The 20,178-nt window shown below is 42.8% G+C and overlaps 1 protein-coding gene across 1 annotated transcript in view; it reads right to left on the bottom strand.

Annotated features, from left to right (window-relative positions):
* Positions 1 to 20,178, bottom strand: part of IPPK (inositol-pentakisphosphate 2-kinase) — a 49,672-nt gene that overhangs the window by 3,986 nt on the left and 25,508 nt on the right. Inside the window, exons 2-10 of the mRNA XM_075286916.1 lie at positions 18,993 to 19,040; positions 12,663 to 12,758; positions 10,448 to 10,514; positions 8,025 to 8,143; positions 7,121 to 7,210; positions 6,192 to 6,250; positions 5,149 to 5,221; positions 4,777 to 5,059; positions 2,062 to 2,212 (exon numbers count right to left, since the gene is read on the bottom strand). Coding sequence (XP_075143017.1) covers positions 2,062 to 2,212; positions 4,777 to 5,059; positions 5,149 to 5,221; positions 6,192 to 6,250; positions 7,121 to 7,210; positions 8,025 to 8,143; positions 10,448 to 10,514; positions 12,663 to 12,758; positions 18,993 to 19,040 — 986 coding nt within the window. The remainder of the gene's footprint in view (positions 1 to 2,061; positions 2,213 to 4,776; positions 5,060 to 5,148; positions 5,222 to 6,191; positions 6,251 to 7,120; positions 7,211 to 8,024; positions 8,144 to 10,447; positions 10,515 to 12,662; positions 12,759 to 18,992; positions 19,041 to 20,178) is intronic.

Genomic DNA, 20,178 nt, shown 5'->3' with positions numbered 1-20,178 from the left:
AAACCCCAAAATACGCCATTTACTTGTACATGGTTATAAGTCCCTACATTTACTCCAGTATCGGACTAGTGAACAATATGAGCTTTAAAGGTCATCTGTCACCACGAAAATGTGGTCTAATCTTCAGGCAGCATGGCACAGAGAAAACAGACATATAGATTTGACAGCGATCTCTATACACAGTAATACATTTCTGTGTTTAGGGTTTAAAAAAAACAAAAACCTGGATGTAAAATTCTGATGAAGTGTACTTAAGGCTTTACGCTGAAGCTCCCCCCCCCCCCTTTAGCCTAGTTTTGCAAGTAGCCAACATGATAAAAATTTTGTAAAAACTATGCAGCTCTGCCATCTAGTGGTGAACTGCAGAACTTGCGAACACTGATTTTTAATCAAAGCGGCTTTTCCAATACGTTATTACTTAATATTGCTGCTAGTGGGGCCATAAACATAAAGCAGTACTTGCCTATCCCCTGGCCCCTGAACCATGCCATTCATCTGTATACAGCTTCCCTGACTGATGTCACCAGTGATGGCTGGTTTGTAGCTAAAAACCTCAGGGATGACCTTTTTACAAACAGCATGACTTCTGTGACATGCAATCTTGTAAAGAGGTGACTATTGAGGCCTGTGATTGGATATCGTGGACACTGGGGAACTGGAATAAGAGGCCGGGGGGCAGGGAGAGGATTGTTATATTTATGGCCACACTATCAGTAATATTAAATAACAAAAATAAGAGTTAGACAACCCCTTTAACCAGAGGTATTATTGGAAAATGCATAAAAATGTGGAGGGAGAGAGGCCTCGGTCACCCGCCTGTGTATATAGAATAACAGTCACATCTGTTATTCCAGGTTGGCTGCTCTTTCCTGGATCACACTGAGCTTTCCGACTCTGCTATATTAGGAAAATCCCACACCCATCTCCCCTATAAACACAGTTGTTTCTCTTCCAAGCTCTAATAGGTGTGGTGGCAAGAACAAGGCAAACTATGCAGCTTTGTTCTGGGAAAAACTTCAGGGCAATCCTTTGAAAGCCATTAAAACAAACAGTACAAATGTGGATGACACTGAAAGACGCCCCCTCCTGAGGACACGAATACTGGAAGCCGCATCATCATCACAAGGCTCAGCGACAAACCTGCCCATGTAATCCTTACTGTAACACTTCATGCCTATTCTTTAGCACAGTGTCCTAGTTGGGCTTGGTTTACTCTGTGTTTGGTGCAAACACCAGGAAAAACTCTGAGTGCACAAGTCAAATATATCCACAGGGCTCACGTCACCTAAAACAGGGCAAAGGAGTGTGTAGGTACACTTTCCTTAACTATAGAAAAGTATAGTAGCTTGTGTTGTTCTATGCTCGAGCACATCGCACTGGGGGAGACTTCTCCATTTACTAAGAGCCTCATTCCCATCAATACATGATGCACATTATCTGCAGCTTGTACACCAGAATGTCAGAGCCACACCAGCAGGGAGTAAAATGTACAATAAATCCCCCCAGTATGTATTTCTAATGTATATGAACATTAATGTCTATGTAAACCAATGGCCATCCAGTTTTTGCATCTGGTAAGTGGATCTGTAAAATGGGTGTAAAAAAAACAAAAAAAACATGATCTGAATAGAGCCTAAGTGGAGTCTGATTTTTCCATATTGGTGGATTGGGCTTGTCCCTTTAAGGAGTGGTTCTTGACTTCCTCTGGATCAATTTGGGTTTATAGGTATATGAATGGCCTGTCTGTTTACAACCCACACACAGCATATACAGTGACATGTGCTGAAGGCGTTACTCTACACATACGTCTCATAGAAGAGGTGATGTAGGTTTATGAAATAGGATGCAGGATAGGAGTCTACTCTATAATAAGGATCATCTAGTCTGCCCAGTGTTGCCCTGGCATTTGATATTGGTCATATCTTATAGAAGAAACGAAAAGTTCTCACTCACCGCAAAATGCTACCGAAAGCAGCGGTGCTCAAAATAGTGCCAAATGTGAACACTGAAAAACCCAAAGCAAAGACAAGACTATAGACTATGATGGGGGGTAGGTCTTACCTCTCCTCAGGACACTCCTCCAGATACTTCTCTACCCTCTTGTACAAAGGGTGCAGTCCTTCAATGTCCAGCATGTCCAGCATCTGAGCCTGGAGCATCTTATACAAAATGCATCCTTTAGGTAACCCGGTACTCTCCATCTTGTGTTTACCTGCCAGAAAGCATTTCATGGACTCAATCCACAGAAAAACACCTGAACTGTAAGCACAAGGGACTGTCTCTAGGCATTTGGTTGGGCACATATGTACAAGCTTAGATCACACCCAGCTAACCTCAGGAATCCTTCACTAAACTGCTAAGAAAATAAGGAACTGGAATATCTTCCTAAAGCAGCGGTTCTTAACCTTGTTTGAGGTACCGAACCCACCAGTTTCATATGCACATTCACTGAACCCTTCTTTAGTGATAAATCAAATATGATTTTTTTTTTTTTCCAAATTCAGGACATAGGTATACAGTCCTATGAAAAAGTTTGGGCACCCCTATTAATCTTAATCATTTTTAGTTCTAAATATTTTGGTGTTTGCAACAGCCATTTCAGTTTGATATATCTAATAACTGATGGACACAGTAATATTTCAGGATTGAAATGAGGTTTATTGTACTAACAGAAAGTGCGCAATATGCATTAAACCAAAATTTGACCGGTGCAAAAATATGGGCACCTCAACAGAAAAGTGACATTAATATTTAGTAGATCCTCCTTTTGCAAAGATAACAGCCTCTAGTCGCTTCCTGTAGCTTTTAATCAGTTCCTGGATCCTGGATAAAGGTATTTTGGACCATTTCTTTCTACAAAACAATTCAAGTTCAGTTAAGTTAGATGGTCGCCAAACATGGACAGCCTGCTCTCAAATGATCTGAAAACAAAGATTGTTCAACATAGTTGTTCAGGGGAAGGATACAAAACGTTGTCTCAGAGATTTAACCTGTCAGTTTCCACTGTGAGGAACATAGTAAGGAAATGGAAGACCACAGGGACAGTTCTTGTTAAGCCCAGAAGTGGCAGGCCAAGAAAAATATCAGAAAGGCAGAGAAGAAGAATGGTGAGAACAGTCAAGGACAATCCACAGACCACCTCCAAAGAGCTGCAGCATCATCTTGCTGCAGATGGCGTCACTGTGCATCGGTCAACTATACAGCGCACTTTGCACAAGGAGAAGCTGTATGGGAGAGTGATGAGAAAGAAGCCGTTTCTGCACGTACGCCACAAACAGAGTCGCCTGAGGTATGCAAAAGCACATTTGGAGAAGCCAACTTCATTTTGGAAACAAAGATTGAGTTGTTTGGTTATAAAAAAAGGCGTTATGCATGGCGTCCAAAAAGAAACAGCATTCCAAGAAAAACACTTGCTACCCACTGCAAAATTTGGTGGAGGTTCCATCATGCTTTGGGGCTGTGTGGCCAATGCCGGCACCGGGAATCTTGTTAAAGTTGAGGGTCGCATGGATTCCACTCAGTATCAGCAGATTCTTGAGAATAATGTTCAAGAATCAGTGACGAAGATGAAGTTACGCCGGGGATGGATATTTCAGCAAGACAATGATCCAAAACACCGCTCCAAATCAACTCAGGCATTCATGCAGAGGAACAATCACAATGTTCTGGAATGGCCATCCCAGTCCCCAGACCTGAATATCATTGAACATCTGTGGGATGATTTGAAGCGGGCTGTCCATGCTCGGCGACCATCTAACTTAACTGAACTTGAATTGTTTGTCCAAAATACCTTTATCCAGGATCCAGGAACTGATTAAAAGCTACAGGAAGCGACTAGAGGCTGTTATCTTTGCAAAAGGAGGATGTACTAAATATTAATGTCACTTTTCTGTTGAGGTGCCCATATTTTTGCACCGGTCAAATTTTGGTTTAATGCATATTGCACATTTTCTGTTAGTACAATAAACCTCATTTCAATCCTGAAATATTACTGTGTCCATCAGTTATTAGATATATCAAACTGAAATGGCTGTTGCAAATACCAAAATATTTAGAACTAAAAATGATTAAGATTAATAGGGGTGCCCAAACTTTTTCATAGGACTGTATATGTTTTTTTAACTGGTACACAAAATGAACCGTGCATATGGCCTGGGGTTCGATTGAACCCTGGTTAAGAACCACTGTCCTAGACTCAACGAGCTGGTAACATTATGGAAAGGTGCATAATACCCCAATGGAATAGAACCCTTCAAAAATAACGAAAAGGTGAAGAAAAAAAACAAAAAAAAACTTAATACACAAACGAATTTGCAAGAAATGTCATATTCCCCACTTTTATAATTGTCTCCAATGTAGGGATCTCTGGTGAATAAGCTGTAAACAGCGCCCCATAGGTGGTCATCCACATTTAATAGCAGTTGGCCGTCCTCCCTGCACACGTGTTCCTTTGTTCCTTTCAGCTGTGTGCCAAATATTTAGTCTCCATTTCCACGGAGTAACGCGCCGCTCATTTAGACACGTATCAGAGTGAGGCGCTTCAAAACAGATCCCATTGACTTCAATGGGTGCCGGCCTACGTGTGCTACCCATTGAAATCAATGGGTTATAAAGCCTCCCGTTGATTTCAATGTGTAGCGTGCGTAAGCCGGCACCCATTGAAATCAATGAGATCTGTTTTGAAGCACCTCACCCTGACGCGTGTTTACGTGTTACTCCGTGGGAACGTAGCCTTAGAGCAATGTACTTGTGCGTGATCCCAGCTGTAGTCCTTACCACTTCGGAGATACTCTGTGCAGAAGTGACTGGCCTCGCAGTAATTCCTCCCCTGTGAACCTGGGATGGGCTTCATATTTCCAGCTCTTCCAGTGTCTGTGCTGGTACTGAGCAGCGTAGTGGTCAGCACATGGATCAGTTCCTTCAGGACAGTTTTTGTGCATTGTGGTCCACCAACCAGTCCATTTGCAGGGAAGAAGAATGGCTTCAGTTGGTGAGCGAGTTCGTTGAGATCTGAGAGATACTCCTGGTCATCCCGACAGCCATATATTAACTCCCCATTCTAGAAAATAAGCCAAAACTCAAAGATTGCAGAAAACAGCCGCAGAATTTCTTAATTTACAGAAACAGCCGATGTAAATTAACTCATACCTTGAAGATTTTTAAGTTGTTTTGGGACTCCTGAAGTAAACTCATCAAGGCAAAATGCATCCTCTGTTTATGGCTGTGAAAATGGAAACCTTAGTCAATATGATAACCAAAAATGGAGATTTAGTTTTCTCCCAGACTACTACTTTATTATGGTGGCCACTTTCTTCCTCTGACCATTTACTTAAAAATGACTGTAGCTGGGCCCAGTATTATACAGTGTACAGAGCCAGAAAAAGAGGGCTCCATCTGTTGTATAATGTGGAGCTACAAAGCAGCAAACTGAGGAACTCCAATAGCAGGTAAGCATTGTGTTCCAGGTTAATAATTGATGACCTATCCTTGGTACAGGTTATCAAATAAAGATGGTTAGGGGTCTGACACATGGGCCCCTGGCTGATCAGCCTCTTCACTACTTACAGCTTTGTACATTTGGTAACAGCTCAGCCTATTCACTTCAATGGGACTCAGCTGTGGTCAGGCCATGTGGTGTCACATGGTCCGTGGCGCAGAGGCAGCACTCTGGGTGCTCCGTTTCGAACAGCTGATCCATGATAGGTCATCAACAAAAAACCCCTTAAAATTGGAAAGGCCTTAAATGCAGTTCTTCCTATATAAAAATAGTTACTTTGCAGTGCCAAACTCCACACAATAAAATCTGCCTAAAGGGGTTGTGCAAGACTTCGAAAACATGGCTGCTTGCTTCCTCTCAGGAACTGACCTCATGGACCAATGGACATGACGCCCCTTCCCGAGAAGAACAACAGCCATATTCTCAAACTCCTGCACAATCCCTTTGAAATGACCATAGAAGTAACAGATATTCTATGGTCTGTTCTATTATTACACATTTTATTGCTCTGCTATAGAATTCTGATGTTACATGGGTCACTTGGACCACCCTTTTATTAGTCCGGAATAAGAAGTGCTGCAAAGACGCACCATCCCTGTAAGCAGTTCTCCCGGAGGCAATGCAATGTGTGTAGGTGGCTACAGTCACTAAAACAGCCAGTTTATGCAAAATTTTACATAAAGTGGACAAGTACCCCGAGAAAAGATCCAAAGGGCAGTATTTGCTAATCCGCTTCCACTTTCCTTTGGCAACCTATAAACAAACAAACAAAAAAAAAAAAGTGAGAACTGGAGTAAAGTTTCAGATCTTTTGAAACAATATTCAGTATTCAGGCTAAATAAGCAGATAATATATGGAGAGAACACGATGTTGGTTTTCTTTAACCCAGTAGGTCTGAGTGTTTGTGGCGAGTCATTTCTATGTAGCTCATATATTTGATAAAGCGCTCCCAATTCCTTGTGTACTGTAGTCATACGTTGAAATACTATAGGTCTGGTTACCTGCAGTCACCACTAGAGGGAGCTCCCTGCATTCTGTTTTATTACTGGACCCAAAGTACAAACAGTATAGAGAAAGCCTTTATGTTCCCTCTTGTTATGGCAGGACAACCCCTTTTACATAGTAAGCCTGGATAACTGCAGCTGCAACCACTTCCACCTATTAACGGGATAAAACCCTATTCACCACTAGAACAGGGATCTCAATGTAGCGGCGATCGTGTATGTGTGCCCCTGCTCCATTCATCCAAGTACAATAATGTAAATTAATGGGTGCATTATTGTTACTGCGGCCGTCCATTATACATTAATTCCCTGGTTAAAGGCATTCTTACAAAATTACAATCTTTCGTTGAACAACATAAATGCCCATATAAAAAGGAGCCATAAATAGTAAACACTTGTGGGATACATTACCTTTCAGAATAAAGCTGGACATAAAATGCAAATGGTCCCAAAAGCCTTTCCTGCTTGTTAGGAAAATCATCCTGCTCTGCCAACATGTATTTGGGCAAATGAAAATAAGCTATTTACGTAGGGGCCTCTGCCAAGTAGCCTGCAGGGCGCGTACACAGCGATATTCGCAGCATTGTCTACCAGAGATAACAGTGCAGAGGCCGCTCACCTTCAGATGCTGGTGCATACAGAACCGACACACCTTCTTCTTCACCTCCTTCGTGATATGGGCTGAGGATGGGATAAATCCACATTTGGGCTAAAAGACCAAGGGGGGAAAAAAAAAAAAAGCAATTTGTTTTTGCACAAAGTAACAAGAAAACATGATATTTATAAAGGGTTACAGTGCACAGAACATGAAAGGGTTAAACATAGTCCAGATCTGGAGGCAGATGAAACGGGAACAAGAACACAATGCAGCTTATTCAAGGCAACAAACCTGGGCTCCTCCAAGGCAGCTCTCAGTATCGCTGGAACATGATAGCACTGGGAAGATTGTCCTGGCCACGCTCGCTGCATGTCATACTGACTGTACACCCCAGTTAAAGGGATATTCACACGTTATACACTTATGTGATGCTATAAATGTCTGGCACTCCCCACTATTCTGCCAGGGGATGCAGCCACTGTGAATGAAGAGGTGGCCGCACATGAGTGGCTTTCTATTTACCTCAACAGGAGCGCTAAAACAGCCAAGCAAGTGTTTAAAGGGAACCAATCAGGGTGACCTGGGACACTAATCCACCCACAAGGACTAATGGACCGAGCGCTTAGTGTCCCAATATCCCTCCTCTTTCTGTACTCCCAGTGCAGCTCTTTAGTAAAGCTGGAGGAGACATCGGACTCGCCCCTAAGTAAGTACAAAGGGTTGGTTTATTTTTATTGCAGCCACGGAAGGCCTTGCTACAGGTCTATATGAGGCACTAAAACCCTGGGCAAAAACAGATTAGAAATCGGTACCATCCCTTTTGTACTCAAGTCATGATGCTAGTGTGAACAGAGTGCTATAGAGTTATCCTTAAAGCTGAGAAATCATTTCAGCCAGTCCGCAGTTGTGAAAATGATCTATTCACCTTAATCTCTATGCAAAATATAGGTCTGTGCTCAACAAAAGGGAACGTCTGCAGACGGGTGAGGTTAGGAAGGCACATGGCATACCCGCTGACATCCATCTCCTTCTCACATCGAGACTCTGCAACAAAAGCAAAGAAACAGGATGACGCTAAATATAACATAGCACAGAAGGTAACAAAATAGGTGCCAAAGAGGGGGAAACCCCATAATATAGGTCACAGAACCCATGTGGCCACCAAGGGATTAATAATGGCAGAATCACAAGAAGTCAAGAAAACCCAGACTGTGTGGACGCAGCCCTAGAGTCCCAGATCTACACAGATTTATCCATGTCCGCTTTACAATACTAAACCTCTGACATGAGATCAATTTGGTCATGTTACCTTTTTTTTTTTTTTTTTTTTTTGTATCTACTATATGTGCCTGAATGACACTTAAGACAAAATGGAAGAAAACTCTGGTATGTACACAGCCAAGTGTAGATCATAGAAACAAAGACTATGGTGACAGTGTGCTATTTCATCTATTCTACACACACATACTCAATGTCACATTATATGCAGTATCGTAGTTACTGTCTTGTCACATCTATGTTTTGCACATGACAGTTCATCACAATGACAAATAACCCCTTAGGCACAGGGCCTGGTATTAGAGCAGGGAGTCGGCTGTGCCTCACACTTGACATCCCCTCCTGGGATTAGCCAGAATCCCATCTACTTTGCAGGTACTGTAAATGCTGCGTATGTGCAACTTGGGCCCCAGCGTAACGGGGTTTTCCAGGACTTACTAATTGATGACCTATCCTAAGGAACCGCTGTTTGAAGAGGCTGCAATGTTTGGGCGAATGCTGCAGCCACTTCACAGCTTATAGCGCTGTACATTTCTATAGCTGCTGCGCGTCATATCATATAGCTCAGCCCATTCACTTGGATGGAACTGAGCTCTGCTCAGTCCATGTGAATGATGAATGCAATGTCACATGAAGCAGAAGTGGCGCTCAGAGAGAACTGGTCTTGCTTCAAACAGCTGATCAACAGGGTTCCCAGGGGTCGGATCCCCACGGATCTTCAATTGATGACCTATACTAAAGATAGGTTATTAAAAGTCCTAGAAAACACTTTCATAGGGGGGTCGGTCAGCAGTAGATTGGTTATAAACATAATCCCAGTACCTTGGTGATTCTACAGTTTCCAAATATACCTGTTATTCAACTTTAGAGTCTCATTTTCTTTTGAATTGTTTTTAATTCATATGCAGATGAAGGGGAATGCTTTACCAATGTCTTAACATGCCTATGCATTGGCCTCAGCTTTAGATTTCCAGGCAAAGCACTTCCCTCATTTGCCTATGACTAAAACAATGAAAATTGGGCTCCGAACCTGAATAACAAAGAGATATAAGAAAATTGTAGAGTCCCTGTTTATATCTTACCAAAACTACAGCATTTGGAGTTATACTGTCAACCAGTCAGGAACATTACGGATATAAGGCTTTGCTAGGAATTCAGCAATGCAGACTGTACTCTGTGTGTGTATAGCTGCAAGAATGATTCTGACGTGCCCTTGACAAAATATTGTGCACTGCACAGAACACATCTGAGTACTAAGTGTACTACATGCAGGTCAGGGGTCAGCAACCTGTGAGATCTGGGCCGAAGGCAACGATCAGAGATATTTATTTGGCTCGGGGCTCGCTCTCATGTGTAAAGGCTGCTGCAGGTTAGTCCTCTGCTCATAGACCATGTAAACACAGTTGGAGCAGAGGAGATAAGATGGAACAGTATGAGCTGCTGCGAGCTAGCCTAGTCAGGGGCAACAACTGACTGCAATTTGTGTGTGCACCTTGAAATGCAGGCAGAAGTAAGGCATGATATGGCAATGAACACGCTGCAGCAGATTCTTCATTTCACCAAAGCTGCAAAAATTTGCGTGTATGCAGAAACAAAAGAAAAGAAAAAAAAAGAATGGGCTATGTAAAGGAGGTCACCTGCCCCCACAAAGCTGCTTACTACATGTCACTGAGTCCTGTGTGCAGCCAATAGTCAAAACCATCAGAGAAGAATCATCTCTGTGCAAATAAAGTCATGGCCAAGGAGTTAATGGGTTACTGTTCTGGTGTGAGTCATAACTTTCATGTAGGGGTCAACATCCGTAATATTATGGCCTGGCACACAGAGTACCGCACCATTCACTTTTTTTTTTTTGGCATACAATATAAAAATAAGTTGTTGACCCGATGTAAGTGTATAAATACGAGTAAGAATATCTTCATATGGGTGCGGAGTGTGTAAGGGAACGTGTATTGACATGGATATTTAACAACGCAGTCAAGAAAACAATTAGGAAAACTGCAAATGGCAGTAGAGTAAAGTCAGTACATGAAGGAAGCAATTCATGGATTGCACCACACAGACACTTGCCTGGCCGCTCAGACTGCACCTTCACACAGAGGCGTTTCAGAAAATCCAAGGGCAATTTCACCACATCCTGTAATATAAAGCAGAGCCATGGTGATAACCTAGTCACATTACTGTATTTACAAGCGCTATAAACTAGAACCTGGAAATCCTCTAATAGGTCATTTAATTCACAATCTGTTTAACAGGATTATAAGAAATGCATCATCTATGAATCACTGGCGCATATACAGTCATGGCCAAAAGTTTTGAGAATGATACAAATATTAATTGTTACAAAGTCTACTGCTTCAGTTTTTCTAATGGCAATTTGCAAATACACCAGAACGTTATAAAAGAGTGATCAGCTTAACAGCAATTACTTGCAAAGTCAATATTTTCCTAGAAAATCCCCCAAAACACATTTCAACATCATTGCAGCCCTGCCTTAACACAGGTGTGGGTGTTGATGAGGACAGGGCTGGAGCTCAATCTGTCATGATTAAGTAAGAATGACACCACTGGACACTTTAAAAGGAGGCTGGTGCTTGGCATCATTGTTTCTCTTCTGTTAACCATGGTTATCTCTAAAGAAACACGTGCAGTCATCATTGCACTGAACAAAAATGGCCTAAACAGGGAAGAGTATAGCAGCTAGAAAGATTGCACCTCAGTCAACAATCTATTGCATCATCAAGAACTTCAAGGAGAGAAGTTCCATTGTTGGCAAAAATGCTCCAGGGCGCCCAAGAGAGACCAGCAAGTGCCAGGACCGTCTCTTAAAAGTGTTTCAGCTGCGGGATCGGGCTACCAGCAGTGCAGAGCTTGCTCAGGAATGGTAGCAGCAGGTGTGAGTGCATCTCCACGCACTGTGAGGCGGAGACTCTTGGAGTGGTCTCAAGGAGGGCAGCAAAGAAGCCACTTCTCTCCAGAAAAAACATCAGGGACAGACTGATATTCTGCAAAAGGTACAGGGAGTGGACTGCTGAGGACTGGGGTAAAGTAATTTTCTCTGATGAATCCCCTTTTCGATTGTTTGGGACATCTGGAAAACAGCTTATTCGGAGAAGACGAGGTGAGCGCTACCACCAGTCTTGTCTCATGCCAACTGTAAAGCATCCTGAAACCATTCATGTGTGGGGTTGCTTCTCAGCCAAGGGAATCGGCTCTCTCACTGTCTTGCCTAAAAACACAGCCATGAATAAAGAATGGTACCAGAATGTCCTCCAAGATCAACTTCTCCCAACCGTCCAAGAGCAGTTTGGCGATCAACAATGCCTTTTCCAGCATGATGGAGCACCTTGCCATAAAGCAAAGATGAGAACTAAATGGCTCAGGGAACAAAACAGAGATTTTGGGTCCATGGCCTGGAAACTCCCCAGATCTTAATCCCATTGAGAACTTGTGGTCAATCATCAAGAGACGGGTAGACAAACAAAAACCTACAAATTCTGACAAAATGCAAGCATTGATTGTGCAAGAATGGACTGCTATCAGTCAGGATTTGGTCCAGAAGTTGATTGAGAGCATGCCAGGGAGAATTGCAGAGGTCCTGAAGAAGAAGGGTCAACACTGCACATATTGACTTGCTGCATTAACTCATTCTAACTGTCAATATAAGCTTTTGTTACTCATAATATGATTGCAATTATATTTCTGTATGTGATAAAAACATCTGACAAACACACATAAAAACCAGAGGACAGCAGATCATGTGAAAATAGAAGATTTGTGGCATTCCCAAAACTTTTGGCCATGACTGTATATATAGAGAGAGAAAAAACAGGCAAGAAAAATAGAAGAATATGCGATTCTATTTTCTGTACTTGACTATGGGGGTCAGCCATCTTGCCTGAGCCATAATATGCTTTATAGAAGCTGCACAGGCATGGATCCTTACTCACTTCTATAGTAGAGTGTTGTTGTTTTCAGCAGCCTCTGTGGACAGGGGGATAGGAGCGGCACAGCAGTAATTCCATGTAATAGGAGAGGCAATGCACGCACTCCTGACCACTAGCAGCTCCTGGCACCCAGAGGTGGCTGCAACCGCTGATCTGTGTTGGACCCCCAAAGATCAGATATCTTGTAGATAGGTCATCAGTATGAAAACACAATATGGGGCCAGACAACCCCTTTAAAGAGGTAAGAGGTTTGGGTTTTGTTTTGTTTTTTTGTTTTAGGAATTTCTAGTCTTTATGTCATATTGGACAACCCTTTTAATATCACAGAGTTTACTTACCCCATGGTGAACATAGTTTTCACCTAAAAACTGCTTCATAATGTGTTTACCAAAATCTAGAATATTGTGCAAATGCTGATAAACTTCTTCTGCCATCTGAAACCAGAAGAAAAGAAAAATATTAAGAAGGTCATTTATTCAGAGTGCTAGACGCAGAAATACACCGACTGAAAATGGTAAAAAAATACTAAATTACATTTAAAAAAATAAATAAAAATTCCTCTGTAATCTGTAATATGACAAACCAAAGATAAACCTATAAAAACTGCATATATAGCAAAAGCAGGTTCATCAGTACTAGGTGTATATACCAGATAACATCAAATTATTCAACTCTCAATGCTGCAAGCTAGCAGATAATAATGCATATCACAGGGCGCTCAGTCCAGAGATCCCCGGGCAGGACGGCCGTACACGCCATAGAAGGGTGTTACTACAGAACGTATAGACAGAGGTCTGAACTGCTCAGATACACTCCTCAATAAGAAAGAGCAGGAGAAACTGGTTGTGGATCCCACACATTACCTTAGGTGAGGACGTTACATAATAGTATAGGAATGATCAGATATTACATTACTAATGAAACGGCACCTCATCCTGATACATGAGAACGTTACTATACAATGGCCACGGACTCACTGACTCAAGTACAAAGGTCTGCCTCAAGACATAAGTGGGGTTCTCCAAGACGTCTGAGCAAGCGCTTCCTGTTTTTTTGAAGGGGGGGAGTTTGTGACAAACCCAGGGGTTGCGGGCTGGTTCCCACCCCAGATCATGTGATTACAACCAGTACTTCACGTCCACGTCCTCCCTTCTCTCGTGTTTACTGTTAGTATGGGGCTACCATACTATACTATGGGGGCTACCTTTCTATTATAATGATCTAGTCTGCCAGCTGCCAGTAGTACAAGTAATACTAGTGAACACAGGAGAGGATGGAGTCATCAGAGTAACTAAGGGCCGGGTACGGATTCCAAACTTTTAATAACATGACATGGGGTGGGAGCCATCCTGAAACCCCTGGATTCATGGCCTAAAAACCCCATAAGGAGGAAGTATCCCTGGACCCCTGGTGAACCCCTTTAAGTAGGTTTTCTAAAGCTAGGCCATGTAATGGAATCTTTATGCTTCAAGGATTCAACATTTTCAAGACTTCATGCCTTCATTGAGTGAAAACACTTGTCCTGATCTAGTCCTGCTCATACAGCAGAAAATGGACGAGAGGTTTATGGACATGGAGAAGACGTCCTCAAAGGTGATGAACATGGTCTACCCAAGAACCATTAAAGCCCTCCCCACATGAAAAGTGGAAGTGTGTAGGAACCGCAGCAACTTAGCCACATAATGTTACAGAGTGGGGGCACCGACTGCTGAGGTACACAGTGAAGAAAAGGTGGCAACACTTCCTGCATTAACATCAGAGTCAGGAGTTTCATGGCATGGTTTTCCACGGACATGCAGCTGCACGCTAGCCTTACATCAGCAAGCACAGCGTCATAGGATGAGAGGTGTAAAGCAGCATGGGGGCCACCAGAGCACAGGGAACAGGTCCTGCGGAGTGACAGATCACACTTCTCTATCTGACAGTCTGATAGATCACTTTAAGTTTAGAGATTGTCAGGAGAACACTATCTACATAGTATGGTGGAATAAAAGACATGGCCGTCAAGTTCAACCAGGGGATGGGAAACATCATGGCTCTAGGCACAAGTAAATAGAAGTCTATCATTGAATAAATCAATCACTTAATACAAGTAGGAATCACCTTTATAAAGGCTATTCATCTCATACCTTTACTTTGCAGGTCCTCGCCACCATTTTCAACTTATGTTGGTTTTTGCCTTTATGCAAATTATGTTCAGAGTGCATAGGGGGTGTTCTCCTGTGCCCCAAGTACAGGCTTGTCATCGCCCGCAGCACCACCTCGGTTTCTTCTTCATGATGCCCCATACATCTTCACTGCAATCTTATCTTCAGGATTGAAATCCCATGCATGTGAAGTCGGCGCAGTTCCCTGACGCAGCGAAGAGACAAGGAACTGAAGCAGTGGGCGTCATGAAGAAGAAACAGAGGGGGCGCTGCGGACAATGACAAGCCTGTACTTTGAGCACAGCGGGAACACCCCCTGCGCTCTCTGAGCATAAATTTGCATAAAGACAAACCAGCATTTGAAAAAAAGTGGCGAGGACCTGCAAAGTAAGGTATGTGATGAATAACCTTTATAAAGGCGATTCCTATGTGGTATTAGGTGATAATCGATTTATACAATGATAAACTCCCTTTAAGGAAATGTATAGTATACTTATTTCCTTAACCAGCAATGTACCGGTAATTTTGCTGTTAAAAAAAAAAAAAAAAATCATCTAAGTGGTATGTTGTTGCTGCTGTGATCTCTATATCATCCAGTCTGTCTGGGATCACGTGAAGAGACAGAAGGACTGGAGCAAGACTACATCCACAGAAAATCTGTGTTTAGTTCTCCAAGATGGCGGGAACAACCTTCCTGCAGAGTTCCTGCAAAAACTGTCTACAAGTGTCCACAATAACGGATGGAAGGCACAGGGCAAAGGTCACACCAGACATTAATGGGATTTGTATTTCTCCTTTATTCATTTGCTTTGCATTTTAATTGACAAAAAATAAACTATGACCACTATTTTTGGAGACCACTGCTACTGTATATAGCCAGGGCCGTGGAGCCAGCACAGTGGCCAAAAGCAAACTTGAGACCGTAACTTTTTTTCCCCAAATCTGGCTTCACCTCCACACCCCACTTGTGGTATATAAGCACCACTTACCTCCATGTATAATCAGCACAGCCCTCACATTACACATATTATTCACTGATATTAATGGAAAATGTTACTGAAATTCTATTTTCTATTCCATGTGTTGCCTGTAAATATTTTGCAATGGACAAAGCTGTGACAGAGGATACAAGCATGTACATAAGGGCAATATCTGAAACTATATTCTGTAACATTTCATTGCATCAGGCCTTGCGTCTCGGTCACATCTACTCTACGAGCTGTTTCTGTAAGAATCTGCTGCATTTGCCAACTAGAAAGGAAACAAAGTTACCGAGCTTGTTTAAATGCAAATAGAGCACAGGCCGAGCTTCCTCCGCCACCTGTCAACCTGTAACATGACTCGAGGGAACGGCAAAGACAGAAATATACAAGAGAATGCATGTGAGGAAATTGCACCAGCCCTCTATCCTACACCGCAGTCACAGGGGACAGAAGTGACTGGTGTCAGAAAGTAAGCACTTAGAGAATAAGTGACAGTCTGATGTAATGTGACACATCCATCCGCTTACAGTGACATACATCCTTAGGCAGGCAGCAGCAGATACATTCACTACAACACAGGCAGAGGGATTGCTGACGGCTGGGGAGACCTACCTGTGTAGGACATCCTTAGTGGCCGCAGGCAGTATGGACTATCCCCTGGTTATTGGGTGCACATTATACTCTGTAGAGCTATAGCCATATTTGCTCCATATAAAACAGTAGTCAGTAAGAAGAGGCAGAGCCTGGTCACACATCACTTATTGTTTACTATGGGAGCGCCATGTTGGTTACTCAGGTGTATAAGTCACACAGCCCGGCACCCACATGCTAAGCCTCCCTGATATTTGCATTATACCCTACCTGCACTTTTCACCTCCTTCAGCCATCATTGGATCAGGGCGCTGAAGAATACACGGTTTAGCAGGTGTGTAACTTTATCAGGTAGTATCTAATATTGTAGCAATAACATGTGATACAAGTAGCAAATAATCTATTATAGGACCTGAGTATAGGCCCAGTCATAGTCTGGCCATATATATTAGACACGATCAGATGACCACCATATCTCCCTTCACAACAAAGAGATTGGGCGTGATGAAATCCCACAGTCCTGTTCTTATATCCCCAGACAAGCGCAGTGGGAGGACAGTCAGGGGTCCGGATAGTTGGCCAATCTTGCTAAAACCAGCAGGCGTTTCTGATGTGCAGCCAGATCAAAATGCTGAAGCACCGCTCTAACCAAACAATGAAGAGTTAAAGCAGCAGCCTGTACTCCAGAACTAGCTTTGTAACTGAAATGAGTACAGGAACCTAAAGGGGTTATCCAGGAAAAGAAAAGTTCCCTGTGGCAGGGGCAGCCTTACTCTCCCCACCTCAAACCTCCATTGCAGAGTGAAATCTCTGATTCCCTTCCCTGACTACAGCTTCAGTCAATCATCGGCCTTAGTGACTGGCTGAAGCTGTAGTTGGTGGTGATATCCTGCAGCTCCAGCAACTGGGGCCCAACAAGAGAACTGGAACCACTGGAGGAGTAAGGAATGGTGAATAGTCACATTTTGTTAGGACAGTCTCTGCTGTCTGGGAACTTCTATTTTTCCTCTTCAAAAAGGACCTTTTCACAACCACTGGATTTTCTTCACTAGCTCCCCACCATTCCTGAGCAATCATTTCTATGAGCTTCAGCAAGCAATGTGCTAATAAGTCTCTGTACTGAGAGGCCCCAAGTTGGAGCAAACAGTCTGGGACCATCCACCTGACCGAACCAATAGTAGGTGCTGAAACAAACTGCACTGATTGCTCAGGGACGGTGGGGGCAAAACAGAATACACCAACTGAGCCTAAAACAGTAGATACAAAGAGTCAGAGTGGATGGAGATAATGAAAGATCCTCTTTTAAACCATTTTACAGGCTTTGAAGGTTTTTTTTTTTTTTTGGTCATGTCACAGGACAGTTGCACAGATTTCCCCCTCCTCACCTCTACAGAAAAAAATAAAACACTATGACCAGATCATATTTTGACTTTATATTTCATGTTTTTTCTTGATGTTCTAACTAATTGGGGATGATAATGCTGGCCCCTAACCTCTATCAGTATTACATTGCTGCTGGGCTTTCGCAGCTGTGCACCATCTATGAGACTGGCTGCTGTAGAGTCAACACTGCTCGCCCCAACCTCATTACAGGCCTTACTAAGGTCCCTGTGATCGATATCTCACCCAATCGCAGTAACTAAAGTATCCAACTAGATGTTACAACTGCGGTGCAGAGTGTTTTAGTTTCGGTTACGGAGCCCGATCTCCCCATTACTCCCTCTGATTCTCAATCCCCTCCTCTCCAACAAAACCGAAGCCACAACATACAGTGAAACTTCCTCTGATAGGGAGTTGTGGGTTCCCCTGTTGTAAGTTGATAAGGACAAATATTTTTGCTGACCATCTACAAATGCACAGTGCATAGTGTTTATAGGCCAATAAAAAGTGTACTTTGTATATAAGTTATGACTGACTCATGGCCTCCTGCCTACAAGCATTCCTCTGCCCAGGATCACTATAGCTCTTAGAACGCAATCCACAGCCGCATTAAAAAAAAAAAAAAAAAAACCCTTATGGCCTCCCTACATCGGCGCCGATCTTAAGTGAAGTCAGAGAAGTAATCCACAGTTTCAGTGCGCATGCGCTGGACCTCAGGCTCATGTGCAGTGAAGCCCAGGCATACATCTCCGGCTCCACTGAAGAACAGCACAGGGATTACTCCAAGGAGACTCATCCCTAGGTTAGTGTTTTTTGCTTTTTTTTTATTTTATTTTATTTTTATTTTTTTTTGGGGGGGGGTGTTTATTTTTATTTTATTTTTTTTACTGCTGTCACAGATTGTGTTAGAATATAGAATACTTTTTTATGTAGCGCCAACATATACTGCAGCACTTTACAAATCATGGGGTTCATGTCCAGACAAATGAGACATTACAGTATATAGATCAATTCACACAATAGGAGGCTTACAAGAGCCCACTGGGCGATAGGAGCCACTAAACCACCCACAGGTCCTAAATCTCCCGTACAGATTCCCTATAAGTACTGCTACCAACACTGCCATGCTTGTCCATAGATTTTTCTAGCATTACCCTTCAGCGCCATGTGAACTAACCCGAATCTGCTTCCCGTTGTATTCAGTGGGACACAGGGACTGAAGTAGGATGCTCAACACATAAGTGACCGGCTGCTTGATCTTGCCACAGAAACCATAGCACGAGCCACTCCGCTGATTAACCCTTTCATCAGAGACTACTGAGTAGTTGTAATGGTAGCAGTGGTGGTGGTAAATAAAAGGCACAATGGAGTCTGTCTCACTCTGCACACCTTCTACCATGTGAACTTATGCTGCACATTTCTCCACGGTCCAAAAAAGTATATAAAAAGCTACAGCTATGGAAAAGAGTGATGGCAGTAATTCTAAGATTTCTCAATTGAGGCCAAAAACCATCTCTCAGGATTTCTGCCATACGGGTCAAAGATCTAAACAGAAACATTTTCTTACCAGATTTCTGTTTGGCGGGAACTTCAGGAACCTTAGGACCACACATCTCTGAAAGAAAAGAAAAAAAATAAAAATTACACAAAGAAACCATGAGGAAGGACGACAGCACAGAGAAAAATGTGTTCTTTCCTGCTGCTGGATAGCACCAACATATTCCACAGCACTGTACACACAGGGAACACCCAGACTAGCCGCTGTCCCTAAATGAAGCTCACAAAGGAGACGGCTTGTTGTTACAAGGATTTCCTGAAAGGCCTATTTTAGTGGCTGCTTGTACTCCAGAATTGTTGTGCCCTTGGAACGCGGCTGCGTCATTTCTTTGGTTAGATCTCCTGGATTGTATGAATGAAGTGACAAATGGGTGTTACCTTTTACTTGTATTAATACAGCGTGTTATGTATCTGACATGGACAGCACTGAGTGGACAGAGTCAAAAAGTGCAGAAAACATTACTCTGCATTTCTTCATACAAATCCAAGACGGGCAAAAGAGGAAGGACACAATGTAGAGTTCTAAGAATAGAGAATAGTTACTTCATGGAGAAGAATTTACTAGAAGAGGCCGGTCCTCTTTAACAAGCTGACATCTGTACCATCCTTAGGTGATTTTATTTATTTTTTTGCAGCAGAAAAATAAAAATCGTGCAGGATCCATCCTATGGCAGACCTCGGGAGCACCGAACACGCCAAACTGCAGAATGGAAGCCCAAGAATCTCGTTTTGTATGTTCAGGTAAAGCACCGGCCAAGTATACATGAAGAGAGTCTATATAGGAATCTGGATTTGTGAAAATGAATGACAATAAAGATAAGGAACTAAAACAATTCTAAGAACCGTGGCCACAACATACAGAGAAACTTCCTCCGATAGAGACGTGGGTTCCCCTGTTGTAAATTGATAAGGAGAACTATTTTTGCTGACCATCTATAAATGCACACGAAGCGCATGGTGTTTATAGGCCAATAAAAAGTAAGGGTACTTTGTATATAGGTTATGGCTGACTCATGGCATACTGTCTATAAGCATTCCCTACCCAGGCCCTGTGTCTATCTGTACATTACACTGGAATGTACATTAGTCTACTGATAAGACGGTATCTACACACAACATACCCCTATGGCCTGGGCACAAAAATAAAAACTTCCCACTAAGGCTAGGGTCACATCTGCGTTGGAGTCTCCACCTCA

The sequence above is a fragment of the Leptodactylus fuscus genome, chromosome 9 (genome assembly GCF_031893055.1).
Source record: "Leptodactylus fuscus isolate aLepFus1 chromosome 9, aLepFus1.hap2, whole genome shotgun sequence".
In the NCBI taxonomy this organism is placed as follows: Eukaryota; Metazoa; Chordata; class Amphibia; order Anura; family Leptodactylidae; genus Leptodactylus; species Leptodactylus fuscus.
This window is presented reverse-complemented; position numbering and strand designations above follow the sequence as displayed.